The sequence below is a fragment of the Copidosoma floridanum genome, unplaced genomic scaffold, assembly GCF_036245765.1.
Source record: "Copidosoma floridanum isolate Cflo_tuat_1 unplaced genomic scaffold, Cflo_Japanese_pri ptg000001l, whole genome shotgun sequence".
In the NCBI taxonomy this organism is placed as follows: Eukaryota; Metazoa; Arthropoda; class Insecta; order Hymenoptera; family Encyrtidae; genus Copidosoma; species Copidosoma floridanum.
Window position 1 is genome coordinate 17,857,651 of NW_028321878.1, and position 17,980 is coordinate 17,875,630.

General features: G+C 41.6%; 1 protein-coding gene across 2 annotated transcripts in view; it reads right to left on the minus strand.

The window, feature by feature from the left end:
• dac (dachshund family transcription factor) overlaps window positions 1-17,980 on the minus strand; it is a 392,393-nt gene that overhangs the window by 202,504 nt on the left and 171,909 nt on the right. For both annotated transcript variants that reach the window (XM_089591784.1, XM_089591754.1), the window contains 3 exons: window positions 17,455-17,493; window positions 10,135-10,366; window positions 4,725-4,787 (listed from right to left, as the gene is read on the minus strand). In XM_089591784.1, the coding sequence (XP_089447910.1) occupies window positions 4,725-4,787; window positions 10,135-10,366; window positions 17,455-17,493 (334 nt within the window). The remainder of the gene's footprint in view (window positions 1-4,724; window positions 4,788-10,134; window positions 10,367-17,454; window positions 17,494-17,980) is intronic.

Sequence of the window (17,980 nt, forward strand, 5' to 3'; positions counted from 1 at the left end):
TGCCACTGACGTATAATTAATGACGTCTTTAGACAAGAACACAGGAGGGAAGAGGTGGGGAGTGCCAAGACGGAAAAGAGAAAAGGACGCAAAAACGAGGAACAAGGAGAGCAAGAAACAGGAGGGGGGGAATGAATTCACGTATCAGATAAGAAGCTGGAAAAGCGTAACGACGGCGCGTCCCGTGTCGGCTTTCAACGCGACTCTCTTATCGTTCCGTCTCTCTTGTTTATCATCATCATCCTCACCTCGTGCTTCCCACCCCTATCCCCTTTTTCCTTTCAGTGCTGTATTGGCTCTTGTTGTAATCCTAAAAATGTATCAAACAATCTGTTTGTCATCGATAAACTTGTCTAAATTTCGTAATAGTAAAAATCAGGCCACCAATTACCCTGTAAATCACCGGATATTCACTAGATTCCAGAGAAAAAAAAACAGGAAGGTGTTTAGATATAACAAAGCAGGTGGCATCGACTAGTTACGCTTCAAACATCATTGTCCTCAAACTATGCGAGTGGGTGCACGTACTGATGTTAGCTACCATTAACGCGATGATAATTGAGTCTAAAAATTGTTTTTTTTTTTCCTTTTGTTTGTGGCACATGATTCATAAATTTAATGACTGTAGCACCACGCATAAAGACGCCGAATGATAAGATTATCTTATTTCAAATACCTTCGGTTGAACACGAAGGAGACACTGAAGTCTGATATGAAAAAAAAAAAAAAAAAAATACATTGACGTCGATACTCTCGGGAGTGATCCAAAAAACATGAACCCCGACCGTTTCCCAGCTTCGTCACCCTTACAAGCGACGACGACGAGGACGACAATGTGGCCCCGTGAATTATGCGAGAATGACTGAGCGAATCCTCGTACGGAAGGAAGCCGGTATGAGCGTGGTGTAGAGGCGCATTGATATCCGAAAATTTTGCGAGGGAAAACGAGCCGTCATTAATATTACTTACCGCCTGCTTGCTTTTCCTTGGGAGGGGGGGAGGGGCTTGTTGGGCTGATTTGCAACAGCTCGCGCCTGTCGGGGAGAGTAGTGCGTTCTAGCGGGACGGACACGCGATTTTGGCTCTTATTCTCGCAACGGGAGTTTGGTTCCACCCTCAGTTCGACTTCCGCTTCATCGTCACTCCAAGTATTGCAAAACCCATAAACGGAATGCCGATTGTACGTACTGTGTCAAATATATTTCAAGGCTCATTTAAGCAAATGGTACAGCTGATGTACGAGCATTTAGAGACCCTCGCCGTCAACAGAGACAATAGAGTTTTGAACAAAACGATTTTTTTTCGTCGCAATTTTTGTTTTATTTTAGGTAACCGACAAGAAATCTTAATTTACATGTAATCGTAGATCAAGACGAGGTTTAATGGGTAACCATACAATGTGGTAATGTGAGAAAAAGAGTAACATGAACTATTGCTATTATAAAAAAAAAAAAAAAAAAAAAAAGAAAAAAAGCAACCAAGTACTGTACGCTAGCTCAAAAAGATGTAGAAACCACGAGGATCCGTATACCTCAAGGAAAGATCAAAGAGAGACCACACTGAAGAAATTCCGCTGGAGAATATTCAAGTTTAAGGTTTGATTTTCCAACGCGCGTACGTACGTGATGTACCCCCAAAAACCCTAATTCCTGACTCGACTCCCGCAATCTTTGCTCGGACAGTCGGAGACAAGTCGGACCAGGGGACGGATTTAATTAGCCGGCGTAGCCGATAGTGGGAAACGTCATAAATAACTGTGCGGGGTGAGGCGTAATCCGGGGGAGCCGGAGGGAAAGGTGGAGACCATCGGGGCCGACGGTGGATTAGCATAAACAAATCATCGGGCTTTGCGGGAGAAAGGCGCAAAAGGCCGTCGTGTCGAGGCGAACGCGCGATTAATAATATCGCCGAGTCGCGAAATTAATCAAAGCTCGGCACCACCTCGTGCTCCGATCGCTGTGTATTTGTATACGTCTCGTCTCTGAGCTGCTTCGCATTTCTTGTCGACTATATCATGTGTACTACATTTTCGTCAACAAGAAACGATATGCGCCAGCATCAAAAGTTGCTTAGCGAGTTACATTACGGGTACTTTCGCTTGAAAGCTCGGGCTGGCAAAAACACGAGGAAAAGCTCGTTCGAGCTTGCGATTGGAGGAAAAAAAAATTTGAATTATAAGTATTTTTAAGAATATATAATGTTTGTATGTAGTACACTGTAAAATCAAAGTTTATTAAAGTATGCGTTTAAAGCGTGTAATCGAAATTTCCGTTTTTATAAAATGCTTTATAGTAGTCTTGATAAACATTTCAAGAACAACCAAATTGATGCTCGTGATCTATTTCACCTATTGCATTAAACAAAATAATTTTTTTCATCAACGATTGACATACGAAGGCTGTAGAGAGTAAAATATTTTTGTTACTGATTTTACACAATTGTAATAGTGTTTTATCTGCGATAGCCAAGTTTTTTCTCTCCACAGCTTTCCTACATTGATTTTTCTCATTCAAAAGTGTCAAATTTAATGGAACTGGTTAACCACTAACTTGGTTAACCACTTGGTGAACCAAAGCTTTTGTTGTCCTTAAAATTATTATCTACGCCACACTACTATGTATTTTATAAAAAACCAAAATTTCAACTGCACACTTCAAACGTGTACCTTAACATACTCGGATTTACAGTGTTATGTGGCTTAAAATGTATATCGTCAGAAACGTGGACATGCATTGTAATACAAAGTGAATTCCATAAATAATGTGCAACTTTCATGAAAAATACATCCAGTCTTTGCTTTCGAGGGTCCACTCACTCTTTTTTATTTCCAGGCAGGGTAAGTGACACCCCCAAAAAACGTCTCCCGTTTCCGGAAATATCCAAAAACTAGCTCCCCACAAAGACATCACACGCATATACACACACACACGTGACTCGGCTCATCCCACGGTCGCGTCGTCGTCGGGGCTCCCGATAAATCAGCATTAACGATCGGCATCAGCGTCAAGTTTCCAGCCGGCAGAGGCCCCATACCCTGCACGCTGTTGCACCGCCGAGGTGTAGAGCGACCCGACGCGCTAATGCCCTCTTCCCCGTGATTTGCCCCGGGAGAAAGCCTCTCGGCTAACAGCGAGCCTCGCGCGTCAAACAACCCCTCTCTCTCTCTCTCTCTGTCTCTCTCGGTGCGTGTATATACATATAATACGTGCGAGTGGGCGCGGGTGCGGAGGAATCGGTGTACTGATCCTAACCACTTGTCACTTCACGCGACGCAGATCATCGTCGCGACGTGGTCGTCCATCATTCGGGGATTAAATCATTCCGAATTGTTGTTTGCGCGTGTCCCCCGTGTGCGCGGGCTTGTGTATACGCGCGACTTGCTATGGTCTGCTGGCTGTCTATCGTTTCTCCGAGCTTCCCTGCATCACCCCGGGACTGATGGATTTTGGCTCTTTGAGAAATGGATAGCACACTTTTTGCGAGGATTTTTTTTGTTTTTTCATCAGCAACAAATAATATAAGCCGGAAATGTAGTTGTATACATCGATAGCTCAACAATCCATACGTACACCTTCATTTTTTTCTTTTAAATATTTCTCGTGTAAGAAGTTGTCTCACAATTAAAACAAAAAGTGATGATCTGCATCTCGGTTGTGGAAAGGGCGTTGGTGGTGAAAAAAGTTTGGGTGTCCGCGAGAGTGAAAGGGCAATTGACGCGTAACGCAAAATCAAACGCACACCCCGATGTGTAATACGTGCAAACACAACAAAAGGCTCGCAAACCCTTTGGCGCAATGAAATTCATTTCCGAACAATCCAAGTCACTTTATTGCAACGAACGACGGGCCAGCCTCCGCCCCCTTTGAACTCATTAGCGCGAGGGTCCCTCTCTCTGGATCCGTGCGAGCGCTAAATTAATTCCAGCTCAGCCGACAAACCCTCCTAAAAGCAAGCGATCGAGAGTGCGTGAAATAAAAAAAAGTAGGGTGGGGGGGAGGCTTGACGTTTGTATGGAAAAAAACAGGAAAAAAAACAAAGGAGCAAAACAACAAACGGGCGCGTGAGTATTTGAAAGCGTTACTTCCGATCCACGAGCTCCATATACGCGCGCATCACGTACACACACCCCCAGCCGAGCAATGACCGGACTTCTGACCGCCCTCCGATATTTGCGCTGTACACGCGGAGCTCCACTCGTCAGCCGGACAAACGCGTATTGTGATTTCGGGTGCCTTTGACTGGTCACCTATGCGTGTACACGCACGGGCTTCCCTCGACGGACGGAGGCCGATATTTATACACGGCGAGGTGCGCGCGAAAGGGGGGGTGTGCGGGCGAGCGGGCATCAACACCGGGGGCTCTGAATATTCATGGGCGGCGGGTTGGACGCGCGGACTTGTTGCGACTGACACTGATGTAAACCTTTGTTCCCGCGCACCTATACACGTACGTATTGGGCCGCCCTTCTCGGACTGTGCCGGCCAAGTTGACGGAGCGCCGACCCCCCCCTGTACATGGGGGGGGGGGGGTGCTCACAGCGGAGCGAAAAGTCGAACCGTATACACTCTTAAATCAAAAGTACGAATCGGGTGGTGCTCGCACCGTGTGGGTAGTGTATTTCATGAAAAAACTAGCTCGGTATAGAATAGATTAAGAGAGAAGATTTCCTCGTCCTCAAACACTTGCAAATGTACGAAAAACAACAAAAAGAAAAACAGACTTACCTTTCCAACTGCTTGACGATGTCCTCGTAAGCTGCCCGGCAGTTGTCCCAAGCGGCGCCGGATCTGGAAAAAAAAAAGGTCAAACGTGTATACTTGATCTCTTTGACGAGCTTTTGAAAAATTAATAAAAACGATTCGTCGAGTGATCAGCGAGGAAATCAAATTATACGCGACGGCGCGCAAAGAGCGAGCCATCGTCTCCAAGGGCTGATTAGCGTTCGTCGACGAAAAGGAAACGGACGCGTGTCCCGGAAGGAGAAAAAAAATGGGAAAAACAAGAGAAGGGGGCAGGAGGCTTGATTAAGACTTTTTCGGCGTTTAGTCGCGCGAGCCCTTTGATTCGATTGACTTTGAAGTCGCTGATTAAAAACAAAACAAACACAAAAAAAAAAGAGGACCATTTATCTCGAGATTCAAAAGCCAGGGGGCCTTTCATTCATTCCTTCGCTTCGCGTATACGACATACACTCTTTGGTTGTACTTGCTTATTTTAGAAAGTATACTTCGTTGCGCGCGACGTCGCAAGTATCGAAATTAAAAGAGAGGAGACTTTGCAAGAGGAAAGAGACTTGTAATTAAAAGGACCAGCGAATCAAGTTTATTTCGCCAGGCTTTTTATATCAAAGACGTGTTATCTTTTTCACTGAACGATGTTTCATGAAAAGTGGAAATACTCAACAGTTGTATACACTTTCATGAAGGTACACTTGGTTTTTGTACCTTGGTATTATCGATTTGTACACTGAGAGAAAATAGTAGTAAAAATTGTAGAGAAATTCCAGCAAAAACTGCCATCACGCACAGTAAATCGGATGTAAGTTGACAAAAAAGGAAAAAGTTATAATTTTAAAAGTAAAAATGACTGTTTTAATGGTTAAAATTATGATTAAGACAGTAAAAATTATATGTAGAATGATAAAAATTATTTAGCAGGAACAGTCAACCTTAAAAGGATTGGTTAATGAATTTTACTTTCCCGCATAGAAATTTTCACTATTAAAAATAATAATTTTTTCTTTTTTGCCAACTTGCATCGGATTTACTGTGCGAAATGGTAATTTTTGCTGGAATTTCTTTACAATTTTTATTATTCTTTTCTTTCAGTGTTAACGTATATATTCCTAAAAAACCTACAGCCTTGCCTCTTGGACTCTTTCTCGAAAAGGGCACAGCTGTGAACGATTTTTCTGAAAAATTCAACCGCACAAAGACGCTATCTTTAAAAACACTCACTCAAAATTGTAAGCAAATCTTTTGAGTATTGAATACACGGAAAAGGCGAGTCGTTGTTCCGATCGGAGAAGCAACAAGCCATTTTACATGAAAAAACGCAGTTTTCTCACGCGACAAGTCATCCTTGGGTCTCGGTACATTGAGGTATCACACGTGAGACTTGACGGACATGAGAAAAATGTATAGGTACACTGCCTCCGCAAGATTGCACGTTTTACGCGTCACGCGCATAGAAGGGAGGGGGGGGAGTGACGACACAGTGACGAGATGTAACACTCGGAGTTTGTACACGCGTGTACACACACACACACATATGCGTAAGTGCGCAGTGTGCGTAGATATAGGAAGGGGGGAGAGAAAGAGATGGGGTTGGCTGAATTAATCATATTCCGGTGTTTGTCGTGGCGCCCCTAGACGTAATCCGTCTTACCTCCCGATCTCTCTCGCTCGCTCCTCCGACGCCGGATAGATTTGCATTTTAATTAAAAGCAAAGCGCTGAAATCATAATACGGAACGTGCGGCTGATGTGCTGATGCTTCTTCTTCTTCGTCATAGTCGTTGTGTCGTCTCCACTGGCTCTCTGTCTTTCTTCAGCTCGCTCGCGCTTTTTACTTGGCTCGTAACGCTTTTCGATACGTCTTTCCCTTCCGGCACTATTTTTTTTCTCTTACGATAAGCGCTGGATAATGCGATGAGACGTGTTTGCGTCGATTGTTCTTTTTTTACCCAAGTATTTTTTTTTTTTTTTTTAATACCTACTTTTTTCTGTACACAAATAATATGTATAGTACATGAAAACAAAGGAAAATCCAAGGATCTCTCAGTCGGAACTATAGAGTAAAAGTCGATGGCGTTAGAAAAACCGATTGATCTACAATATATCGATGAAACTGTAAACATAATCAAAAAAAGTTGAAATTTTGTGGACCTAGGGTACATGTGCACCCGTATTTTTGTACACGATAGTACCCGTATTGTATAAAAACCACCCCAAAAAACCTCGACGAAATTCGATGGGGCCAGAAATATTTTGTAGCCCAAAAAACATTGATTGGATATCATTGATGTTGGCCTGAAACTGATGCTTTTTAGCTATCATTTAGTTCGCGCGCTCATTTGTTGCTCGGTACCTGTAGTATCGACGGCACAACTTTCAAAGCTCGCTCCTGAGAGGGTTTGACGGATCCGGGGACGAAAGAGCCGAGGTAAGTAAGCGACAAAGATCCTCGGCAGTGGGCAAAGCTCGGCTAATCCGGGCATTTGTTAAACGCGTTTCTAATAGACCCTCGCGCTCGTTAAGCTCTCCGGGGACCCGAGAGAGCTTTGGGTTAGCTGGGTGCCGGAAAACGCGACCCCCTCAACCCCGGCCATACCGTTGTGAGTTTTGTTTTTAATCACAGAGCTTTGCAGGGATGGTAAAACTTTTTGTATTTCCCATTAATCTCAGCAAATGACTTACACCTGTACATTCATTGGTAAGAAGCGCAAAGGTTATTCGAGATCGTGAGTACAAATGACCGAGCAAAGCTCAATATATGACAGGGAGAGTGTGGGGGTAACTCACCGAAGGGGAGACAAAAGATACTAATCCGCTGAGCTAAATGTCGCTAAACGACACCGAGTAAAAGAGAACTCGTCCTCCCACATTGCACTTGCGGTCTCATACCTATGCTCAGAAAGCAGAGGAGACGCGCCTGTCGATAATCACAATAATAATAACAACGATCGTAGAAATAATAGCAATGATAATGAGCAGAAGAAGAAGAAGAAGAAGAAGAAGAAAGGGACACCCCTCGGATTTCCACGGCTTCGGCTCTTCTCTCTTCGGTGCTGGCAATCCTCTTAAAGTTGTATTCCTCTGGCCTCGCGCACGTAGTCGTTTCTGCTCTGCTTTCCGCCAACACATCGTGTACATATTGGCACGTGTGGCTATATATACCTATACTACGGATCCACGCGGACATTAGGCGGAGAGAGAACGTAAAACAAACAAACCCAAGATATTCTACGGCTGCAGCGTCTTTTTTTTTCCTACTTTGTTTCTCGTGTTTCCACGATCCTCGGGTCGAGTCGTCCGTATATAGACGGGGGAAAAAAAAAATGTCCAGCAGACGAGGGAGCCAGTCACTCCGCTGCATTTTGTCGATGGAGATTATGCAATATGGAGTCGGGGAGGGGGAGGGGGCGTACGTGGATGCGGTTACGTGAACTTCCGAGGTTCGCGTTTGGTCACCGCGTCTCGGCCAATGAGGAAAGAACGCGGTCGCGTGAACCAATGACAAAGACTATAACGCTATCTGTGATCGTTGATCTGTGTCCGGGGCTTGCGATGTTTTCGGCGCTGAAAATTAGCGGAACTAAGATTCAAGGAACTAAAATCCATTCGTCACTTTTTATCACGACTATAATTGATTATTACATCAGTAACTACTCTGTTGCGTAATTGAAGAATCTATATAGGTAGGTTTGCAAAAAGTACTGAGCTTCGTTCGAAAACGGTTGACAAAAATCCTACTGTGTGTACATTGGATGCTAAACTTGTTGCACAATTTTCAAAAAGATTTCACGCAATGTACTAGATATACGCTATCAGCGAAAAACGTGCTCGAACATTTTTATCACCGATCGAGAGATGCGATTAAAATATGGTAGAGCACGATTTTTCAAACCCAAAACAGGTGTATCGATGATTTAATGAGTTTTTTTCTAGGCAATATAGCGTTCTTTGATAAGACACCGATAATTGACATTTTTTTTTAGACGCTTGCTCAAAAAATAGATTTTTGTGTAAGTATAGCGTTTTCTGCGTTTAACGTTTCAAGTCTCAATCTTTATCTTATCATTCAAGTGATATGGCCCAATCGAACCTGCAAGTTTTCCAAGTGAATCCATTAACAAATAAGCAACAAGGAATTTGGGTTAAAAAAATATTTGCTTTTATGACTATTCTGAAATGATGTTTTCTATATTATATACTTATTTTAGACTCGGGAATGGGAATAGCATGAAAAATTTGCTTTTATGACTATTCTGAAATGATGTTTCCTATATTATATACTTATTTTAGACTCGGGAATGGGAATAGCATGAAAAATTCATTTTATAAGAAAATGTGGCTTCCAGATTAAAATCCCGCTCTGTTTTTAAGAAGGTTATCGATGGTACAGCGAAGCTTAAAAATAAGATTTAAGTTTAAATATACTTCTATCGCGAGTGTTCTTGTACAAAATGTATTAATAAGTCGTTGATCTGGCGTACTTAATAAGAAAACTAACAAAAAAATTACTTCTCAATATTGATTTTTGTACTGATCTGTATATCGTATAGATATATATATATATATCAGCTAAAATTTGAACTGATAGTTTTGGAGACAATTATGTATCGATGCACGGTCGAAAAAAGAGCTAACTCAAAATTGCCTTCAAGAAAGATTTAGCTCGGAGGAATTTTTTGTTCTTCTTAAGTTGCAGTACTATCTGTTTTACTATTACAAGGAATTAAAAAAGAACAGGTTAACATGAATCGTAGGGATCAACGAAAGACTTGGTCATTTGAACAAATAGTTATTTATGGCGAAAAATGACCAGAAAATCATATTTATCGTAATACGACAGAGAAACCACTTTTCGTGTCTTTTTTTCTTCGGTGGGAGTAAAAAACAAATCGTCAGCACCGAGAAAACGTGAAACACCCCAACAACACCAATCACCGCGAGGTGGACGAATAAAAAGTCTGCAAAATTCCCCTCGACGCACATATCAGTTGAAAATCCATCGACGCTACCGCGAAAACGCGTGGCCGGTCTCGGGGACGTGCCCTTTGCAAGCCCTCAATTTTTCCAAACTCATAAATACAGCAATTCAGCGAGGGAGGCGAAACGTACACACGCGTATATATATACGTAGGCGCGCGATAAATTTGCACGGCAAGACACTGTAAGGCTCTTTCGCTAGAGAGGGATGGGAGGGGAGATTGCGAGGAAAATAACAATAATCAGTCGCTTTGTGCACCCACACACACACATGTGCAAGCACCGGCCGGCTGCCAATTGAAGGGTATATATATATATATATATATATAAACACACACACGGCACAGGGAGGTAATAAGATCGGAGAAGATGCGGGAAGAAACAGCGTACGACTATACTAATAATGATGATAATGTGCATACCTCGCGAGCGTCTCCATGTTGGGAATGTTGTGGTTGACCTTGAGCCCCTGCTCGGCGGCCCTCGCCTGGGCCTGGGCCTGCAGGTGATGGGGCAGACTAGCCGGGGACAGTATGGCCGTGTGACCGGCGCCTGGGTGGCCTCCCAGCTGCATGAACTGCATGTGGCTCAGGTGCGTCGGTGGATGATTGTACCCGTTCGCCAGCAGTGGTGATTTCTCCAGTCGTGGCACCTCTGCAACAGCACGGAGAAAACAAAAAAATAAATAAGGGGGATGAACGATCGTTGACGTGGTTGTTGTTATTGTTGTTGTTGTTGTTGTTGTTGTTGGACATCATTTCACCGAGAAGATAGAGGGCTGTGTGTGGTGTGTGTGTCTATGTGTGGAATTGAGTTGAGTTTTACGGTGATACGAGCTGCTATTACCATCTGTAGCTGGCGATTCGGAATTTCTTTTGGTATGGATTACGATTTTTTTCACGGAAAGTGATTTTATTTTAGTCATGGAGACAACAATTTTTTTTAATTGCACAGCACGTCAGTGGTCACACCGTATATCCAAGAGTGGTAAATTGCACGTATAAAGTGTGCAGTTGAAATTTTGGTTTTTTATAAAATACATAATAGTGTAGCGTAGATAATAATTTTAAGGACAACCCAAGCTTTGGTTCACCAAGTGGTTAACCAAGTGGTTAACCAGTTCCATTAAATTGGACACTTTGAATGGAAAAAATCAATGTAGAAAAGCTGTGGAGAGAACAAACTTGGCTGTCACAGATTTAAGTGTGTAAAATCGGTGACAAAAATGTTTTACCCTCTACAGCCTTCGTATGTCAATCGTTGAAGAAAAACAATAGTTTTGTTTAATGTAATAGGTGAAATGAGATCACGAGCATCAATTTGGTTGTTCATGAAATGTTTATCAAGACTACTATACTTAATGCATTTTATAAAAAACAGAAATTTCAACGTGTACTTTAATACACTTTGATTTTACAGAGGACCCAGATCTTTTCACTTATATAACTCTCTGTTTGGGTGGTCGACGAGATCAATTTTTAATGAAATTGTTCCTACACAAAGTATGAATGTTGCTTATGTTAGGTATATTTATTGCATCTTTGGTACTTTGACGGTCTTGGGCACAATCATTTACATACAAACATAAACTCTTAGAAATAAAAGTGTGACTATGAAAAAACGTTTTCTTTTATTTCTGCTTAAGAGCTGCACACTTCGAAATGTCTTGTAACTAGTTTTTTTTTTTTTTTAATTTCGCTAGAGTTTTGAAAATCATGACTCAAAATACACTAACTTGCTCAGTGCTCAGCCCTTCGGTCTCTTTTTTTTATTTCAAAAAAAAGGAGTGGGATTTATTTCTCAGACAAATCTACTTTAACGTGTTCAACGAAGCATCAAAACACCTTCTTTTTTTTATTCTCAAGTTACAGAAGAAAAAGTCATACGGCAAAGTGCGTTTGTGGAATGGTTGTGCCCTCCTCCGTCACATGTACACACACAGCAGAGCTCCATCGTGATTCTTTAAAATAGCGACAGCATATTCTTTACAAAGAAATATAAATACGCGTGAAAGCATCATCGCCCCTTTCCATCTCGGTTCGGCCCATAATCCACGAGTGAGAGCAGCAGTGGAGGCAACAACAACAACAACAAAACGCGAGTATCAATTCTCACGAGATAAGCGGGCGCCCAGCCATCAGAAAAGCTCTCCGGGGGTATGGCTTTTGGATTCGGTCAGATTAAACTCGGAAATCTGTCATTCCGCGCGAGCAAATATTAGGTTCCAATCGAGCTTTTCTCGTGGAAGACGGGGGCGGCGCGCCCGTGCGGGGGGATACCCTCGATATTTCCAAGACGAGGATCCGTGGGAGGGATGCGCATGTGTTTATCAGCTATGTATAAATAGCGCCGCGAAGGAGGTGTGTATTTATATGTGGATAATGTATGCGCGCTCACGTCGAGCGCCTCTCTGATCGATGCGGCCGACTTGGAAATATTGAAGGGCTCCGATTTGTCGTGAGTCCTCTCTCTCCTTTTTTGATGAGCTTCGTCGAGTTGTATTTGCTTTTAATTTACAAGCAGCTTGCACTTTTCTCGTCCACTGCCTTTATTCTCCTTTTTTTCGCTATAAATACCAAATTTGTGACTATCTTTTCCTACTTTCGGAACGCAATCACTGAACTTGCGTCGCTCAGGGCTGAGTCGCATATAGTCGCCTTTATTAAATTAGAGCCGAATTTGAGCTAGATCATAACGGTTATTGCAAAAATTATTGTCTAAGTCGTTTTTGTCCTATACATATATACCCAATATGTCAGTGACTTAGTATTAAAATTGAACTTTCATTTAAACTTTATTGATGAGTTCCCTCATGATGTTGATTATAACTTAAGTACTGTCATACATTTATCATAAAACTATATTTCTCTAAAGTCACACCTTCGATGTTGTAAATTATCGAGTATTTTTTTTGTTAGTTTTATAATGTGTAAAAGTTTATTAGATCATACCGAGGTGTCAACTGACGATGAACAACAAAAATTATTTGAAAAATCAATGATTAACTACTTCAGAACTAAGTTGAGAAACTGAGCTGTATGAACTACCTGAAGGGCACCGTGTAGTTGTTGTAAAAGCCACTTGTGCATTAATTTCTTGGACTAAGTATCAAAATACACTTTTTACAATGCTCACTATATAGACTATTTTAAAAAATATCGATATCGACAAACGAGTTGGAGCGAACGATTATTTTCTTTTTCGTTTTACAATATCATTTGTTGGTCTTTGATTTATTGTTTTCCACGTGCTCGAGTACCGCATCGCTCGCATTGAGTTTTAAACAACTTTAACTTTCTTCATTCAAATATAGATTCAAATTTGTCATTTGTTTATCATGAACAATTATTTGAATCCGATATCTCGGCTGATGTAAAGTATTTCTTGTCCTCTTTCGCTTGCATACAAAACTGTACTGTCATTACAGTGGATTCAGCAAACATGGAACAAATCTTCATGTGTCAACTATCTGGGCTAGTAAGGACGTATAGGGGCAATGTACAGATTTAAGTTAGTTCCAAATTTTTATCTATAATGATAAGTTTTATAAAATAGGCACACAATAAATATATGATTCAACTGGCTGAGTGATGTGATAATCTATATCAAGATGAAAGCAGAGTCACAGTAATACATGAACACAGAAAATGTGTATATACGCAAGCCACATATAGAATTCCAGGCAAATTAATAGATGAGTTCATTTGGAGAGGGCTCTAGATATCTGGTATCAATTTGACACTAACCAGCGACAAAAGTCAGTCAATGATAAATCACAAATTCGATAATTTTATCAAAGAATTACATCCATGACCTTGTCCCAATTCGGTGATAATTTGAAAAAAAAGAGCTTATCACTAAGCCACTGCCCTGTAATCGGCATTATTTTTGTTTTCTCCAGTTCCAATTGGGCATTTGCATTGAATTTGTTTGCTTTATCTCATAACGATAGTGAAAACATTAGTAAACAGCAAATGTGATTTTTATGCGATTACGAAGTTATGAATGAACAAGTAGGAATTAATCCTTGCTTGCAAGAATTTGACAAATCGCTCGGTTCCCCGAAGTACTAATTGTCCGGCCTTTCGCAATAGCTTTCGAAAAAAAGGCAAAACGTCTCTGTCCACCATGTACCATCGAAAACACTTTAACGGATCTATGCACATACAACTCGATGAAATTCCTCTGTTCAGCGGGCAGACCTAATCGTCCCGATCATTAAGTCCCAGGAATGTTTTGCATGAAAATGCCCCATCTGCGGCTGTATCGATATCACACCGGTGTGGCGCAAAAGAAGAAATGGCAAAACGCATCATTAACCCACACGAAGGCTCAAAGGAAGAAAAACGGAGACACGCGTTCGGCGCTCGTTACGTTGCCTTTTTTTCGGCGAATCACCGGCCAACCCAAAGGGCGCCATGATATACGACGACAGGCTGCGCCAACACCGACAATTGTCATTTTGCTTGGGCCGATCGCACCCCTTGTTGTTTTGCAACCAAACAAAAAAAAAAAAATCCCCTACAAAACGCGTGCTTTGAACTGTGTAAGAAAAAAAAAAAAAAAAAAAAAAAAAAAAAAAAATAGCCCAGCAATCCAAAGTCAGGCAGGCACAAACAGCCGAAAAGGGCAGAGAGAGAGTAAGGAGCTATTCATTACGAATTACCTAAATGGCAGTGATTTCGGGTCGGCGTGCGCGCCAATATCTCTCTTTTATTTCTCTTACTCTCCTGTCCCGTACCCACTCTCCGAGCACATAAGTGGCGGGTTCCTTTTCTCTCCCCCCATCCCACAGTTCATATATATATGTACGTATATAGTGTGTACACTGTAACCCGGCGATCGTCTCCCTTTTCCTCCTCGGTTCTTCCGAAGGCGCGCGAGAGGCTCTCACATGTGTGTGACCACCCCAACCTAAAATTGGACCCGCTACACAACTTATAGAGCGCGATTCCAATGGGCCCCGGGGCCTCAATAACATACATTATATCCCCAATCCATATGATTTAATGAAATCCCTCTAAACTCTCCACTTACGGCTTTGGTCCTTCGCGCTCTACCTCCCCCTCCGATGTCCGCTCACTCGCATATTCATCCTACCTGTCTCTCCGTCCGAGTAAGTATAGTACACGCGTGTATATATACCTAAGTGTACGCGCGCAATTGCCCGTCTGGCGTTTTGTTTCTCCCTCGGATCAATGCGCGCGAATTTCTCATGGCTCAGAGGGGCGCGCGATCGCCGAGCGCTTGCTCATCCGAGGGGCCGATCCGTATAATGTCCGATTGCGGAGGTATAGCCCGCGCACGTGTACTCGTTTATCCGGGGTGTGATTTATTTTTGAAAAACCGAGCTCGACCCGCGGATTTTCATTACTTGTCGTTATCCTTGAAGGACGCGCACGGGCCTCCATCGGAAAGAAAGGGAAATATAATTGGTGGTTCCCGAGTCGTGGAATCGTTGTCTCTACTTACGTTAATGATGATGATGTGACGTATTTGTTTTGAGGTATCGAGTAGAGTAAGAGATTATGACGTTATTTTCATGTCAAGTTCTGAAAACCCCTGCCAAGCGATAAAAAACCTACAAATGGGTTTTCATTGAAAAGTAGCATTGCGAATAAGAGGCTAACGTGATTAATACAACGTAAAAATCCTTTTCCAGCTTTCAATACTCGCAACGATGCAATCTGCACCATAAGCACGCGTAATATTATACATACACGCATGTGTGCAGGATACAGCTTTCGGATCTTAATAAAATCGATATTTTTCACGTCTGGAGTACTACCGGGGGCACGAAACACGACCGTTTAATCGAAACTTTCATTCCTCGGCTCAACGTTGCACCGTTGCACACACGCGCACAAATGCACGAACGATGTATATCTACACGTATAAGATGTGCACGAGGCGATGATCTTATCGTCCGGACAACAGCTGCCGAGGCCCTGCAATGGGGTTTTGCCTCCCGTTTCTTGGCTGCGTGTGGGTATGTACATAATACACAGCGCAAGATATTTAACTTTGCTACACGCGCAAAGAGTTATATGCCGACGTCTGTTTGTGGATTATTATCACGACTTCATTTTGTTCGGCTGTATTAAATCGCGAGCCACGGGATGATCGGTAATTGAAATGATTTTGTTTGTTCATGCGCACGGATTGTATACTAAATATTCTGTGACATTGCAGTTAACTTACATTTTTCATTGAAAATGTTCACAATTGTATGACTTGATATGTAGAATCAGTGAAAAGGTTAACTTGAAACATGCTGATGTGTTGGTAAATCGAGTATCTTCTAGGTTTGCCAGATTGTGGAACTGAAATTAACGATTTCGCAATAATCGTAAATGGGATCGTAAAATAGATTGTAGTAATTTTAGGGAATAATTTGCAGATTCAGTATTTTATAATGTCACTATTACGTTTTGCTCGATTTGTACTTAAGGACAATATTTTCTTTTTTGCCATCAAATTTACAGTACTTTGTTCAAAATTTTAGAGTCAAAAGTTGAACGTCACTCGACAACTAAACATCATAATCTCTACTGATCGTATTCATAATTTAGGTGCACTCAAGTACCAATCAATGTGTTCAACTTCCAGTAGATTTATATACAATGAATTACATTGACTCAAAGTGGAAACTATAGAGAATTGATGAAGGAAATCAATGAGGTATCAATAAATGCAATATTGAAACGTGGCCAAACTCTCCGAGCATCACACTAGCCATTGTATACAGATAGTCACTAAAAGCACGATTTCGAGTGTAAAAAAAAGAAAAAGAAGAAAAAGGTGAAAACCAGAAGCAGAGCAATAAAGAATCACCACCCAACCTAATCAGGCAGTTAAGACGCGTATATCTGCATATAAACGAAGCGCGGGCGCGCTTTATTATTACTCGCACCGACTACTGCATTTAAATTTCAAGCGGAGGAAGAGAAAAAAAGTGAATGAAAAGAAAAGAAAAAGAATCAAAAGAGAGAGATAAAACGAGCTGAGCAAGAGAGAGAGAGAGGGACAGGTGACTTTGATTTTGATGAGTCCGGTGGAGCGCAAGAAAGGCAGAGCGATAAAACACAATTTGGGAGCAGAGAGAGAGGGGGGGAGGGGGATGAGAGCTCTTAAAGAGCTGATCTCCAGGACTGCTGCATCTCCTCCTGCACCATGCGCTGCTCCATCAGCGCAAGTCTTTTTGATTGTGCGGCGCCGATTACCCCTTTCTATATCTCACGTACACGCGCGCGTCTGAGTCGTCGTTGCGCACACGTGTATACGTGTACATCTGACGAGGTGACAACCCGTAATTATACAGACGGGCTATCTCTCTCCCGAGAGAGCGGCTGCAGCAGCATCGGTGGCGCATATATATATATAGGATACACTGCCCGAGAATCAACGAAGTAAAGGAGCCGCCACTCCGCGGATGAAGAGCTCTTTGGTGTTCTTTGCAGCCTTGGCTCTTATTTGCTCGTTTGTTTGTTTGTTCTGCTTGTTGTGTTTGGCTTTTAATGGGCATGTATTTTGTTTTGTTTCGAGTGGGTTTTTTAATTAATTTTTTAATATGCGATTAAAAGCTGCACGAGAGGCGAAACGGTTTTTATCGAAGGATACGAGGAAAACGGGTTGTTGGGATGGGTGTTTGTTAAAAGACCGAGTGAGGTGTTACAGAAAGGTACCTTAATTTAAAGCATGGATCATTATTAATTAAAATGAAAACAAAAAGTGCATATTACCTAAACCAAACCGATAAGCTAGCTGATTAAGGTCCCTTTCTGAAACAAAATAAAACATTTTCTTGTTATTCTTCAGCTGCAATGGCTTACAACCGATGCTTAAGTCATATATTTTACAATTTTTATTTATTTTCGCTACACGCGACATCACTACGGCTCTTTGCGTTAACATTTTCATTGATATGAAGATTATATTTACGGATACAGAAATTAGTATAAATTTAAAATTGATGCGAAGATACATAATATTTGTGTGGAATGTAAAAATCAAAAACTTCACATAATCTTTTAAGTTTTTACTAATTTGCATGTTAAAATGGACTTTGTTTCAAGTTTATGTAAACCTAAAACATGACTAAGTATATATTTCAGAACTTAATTTTACAATATTTATGATACTGGAGTTAAAGAAAATGAACTATAAAAACAACAGGATATTAATACTTCATGGAAAATAAATGTTTGTATTAGCAGAAGTCATTACTGCTGACAATAGACAGGACAGGGTATTTTACTTTCGCAAGAT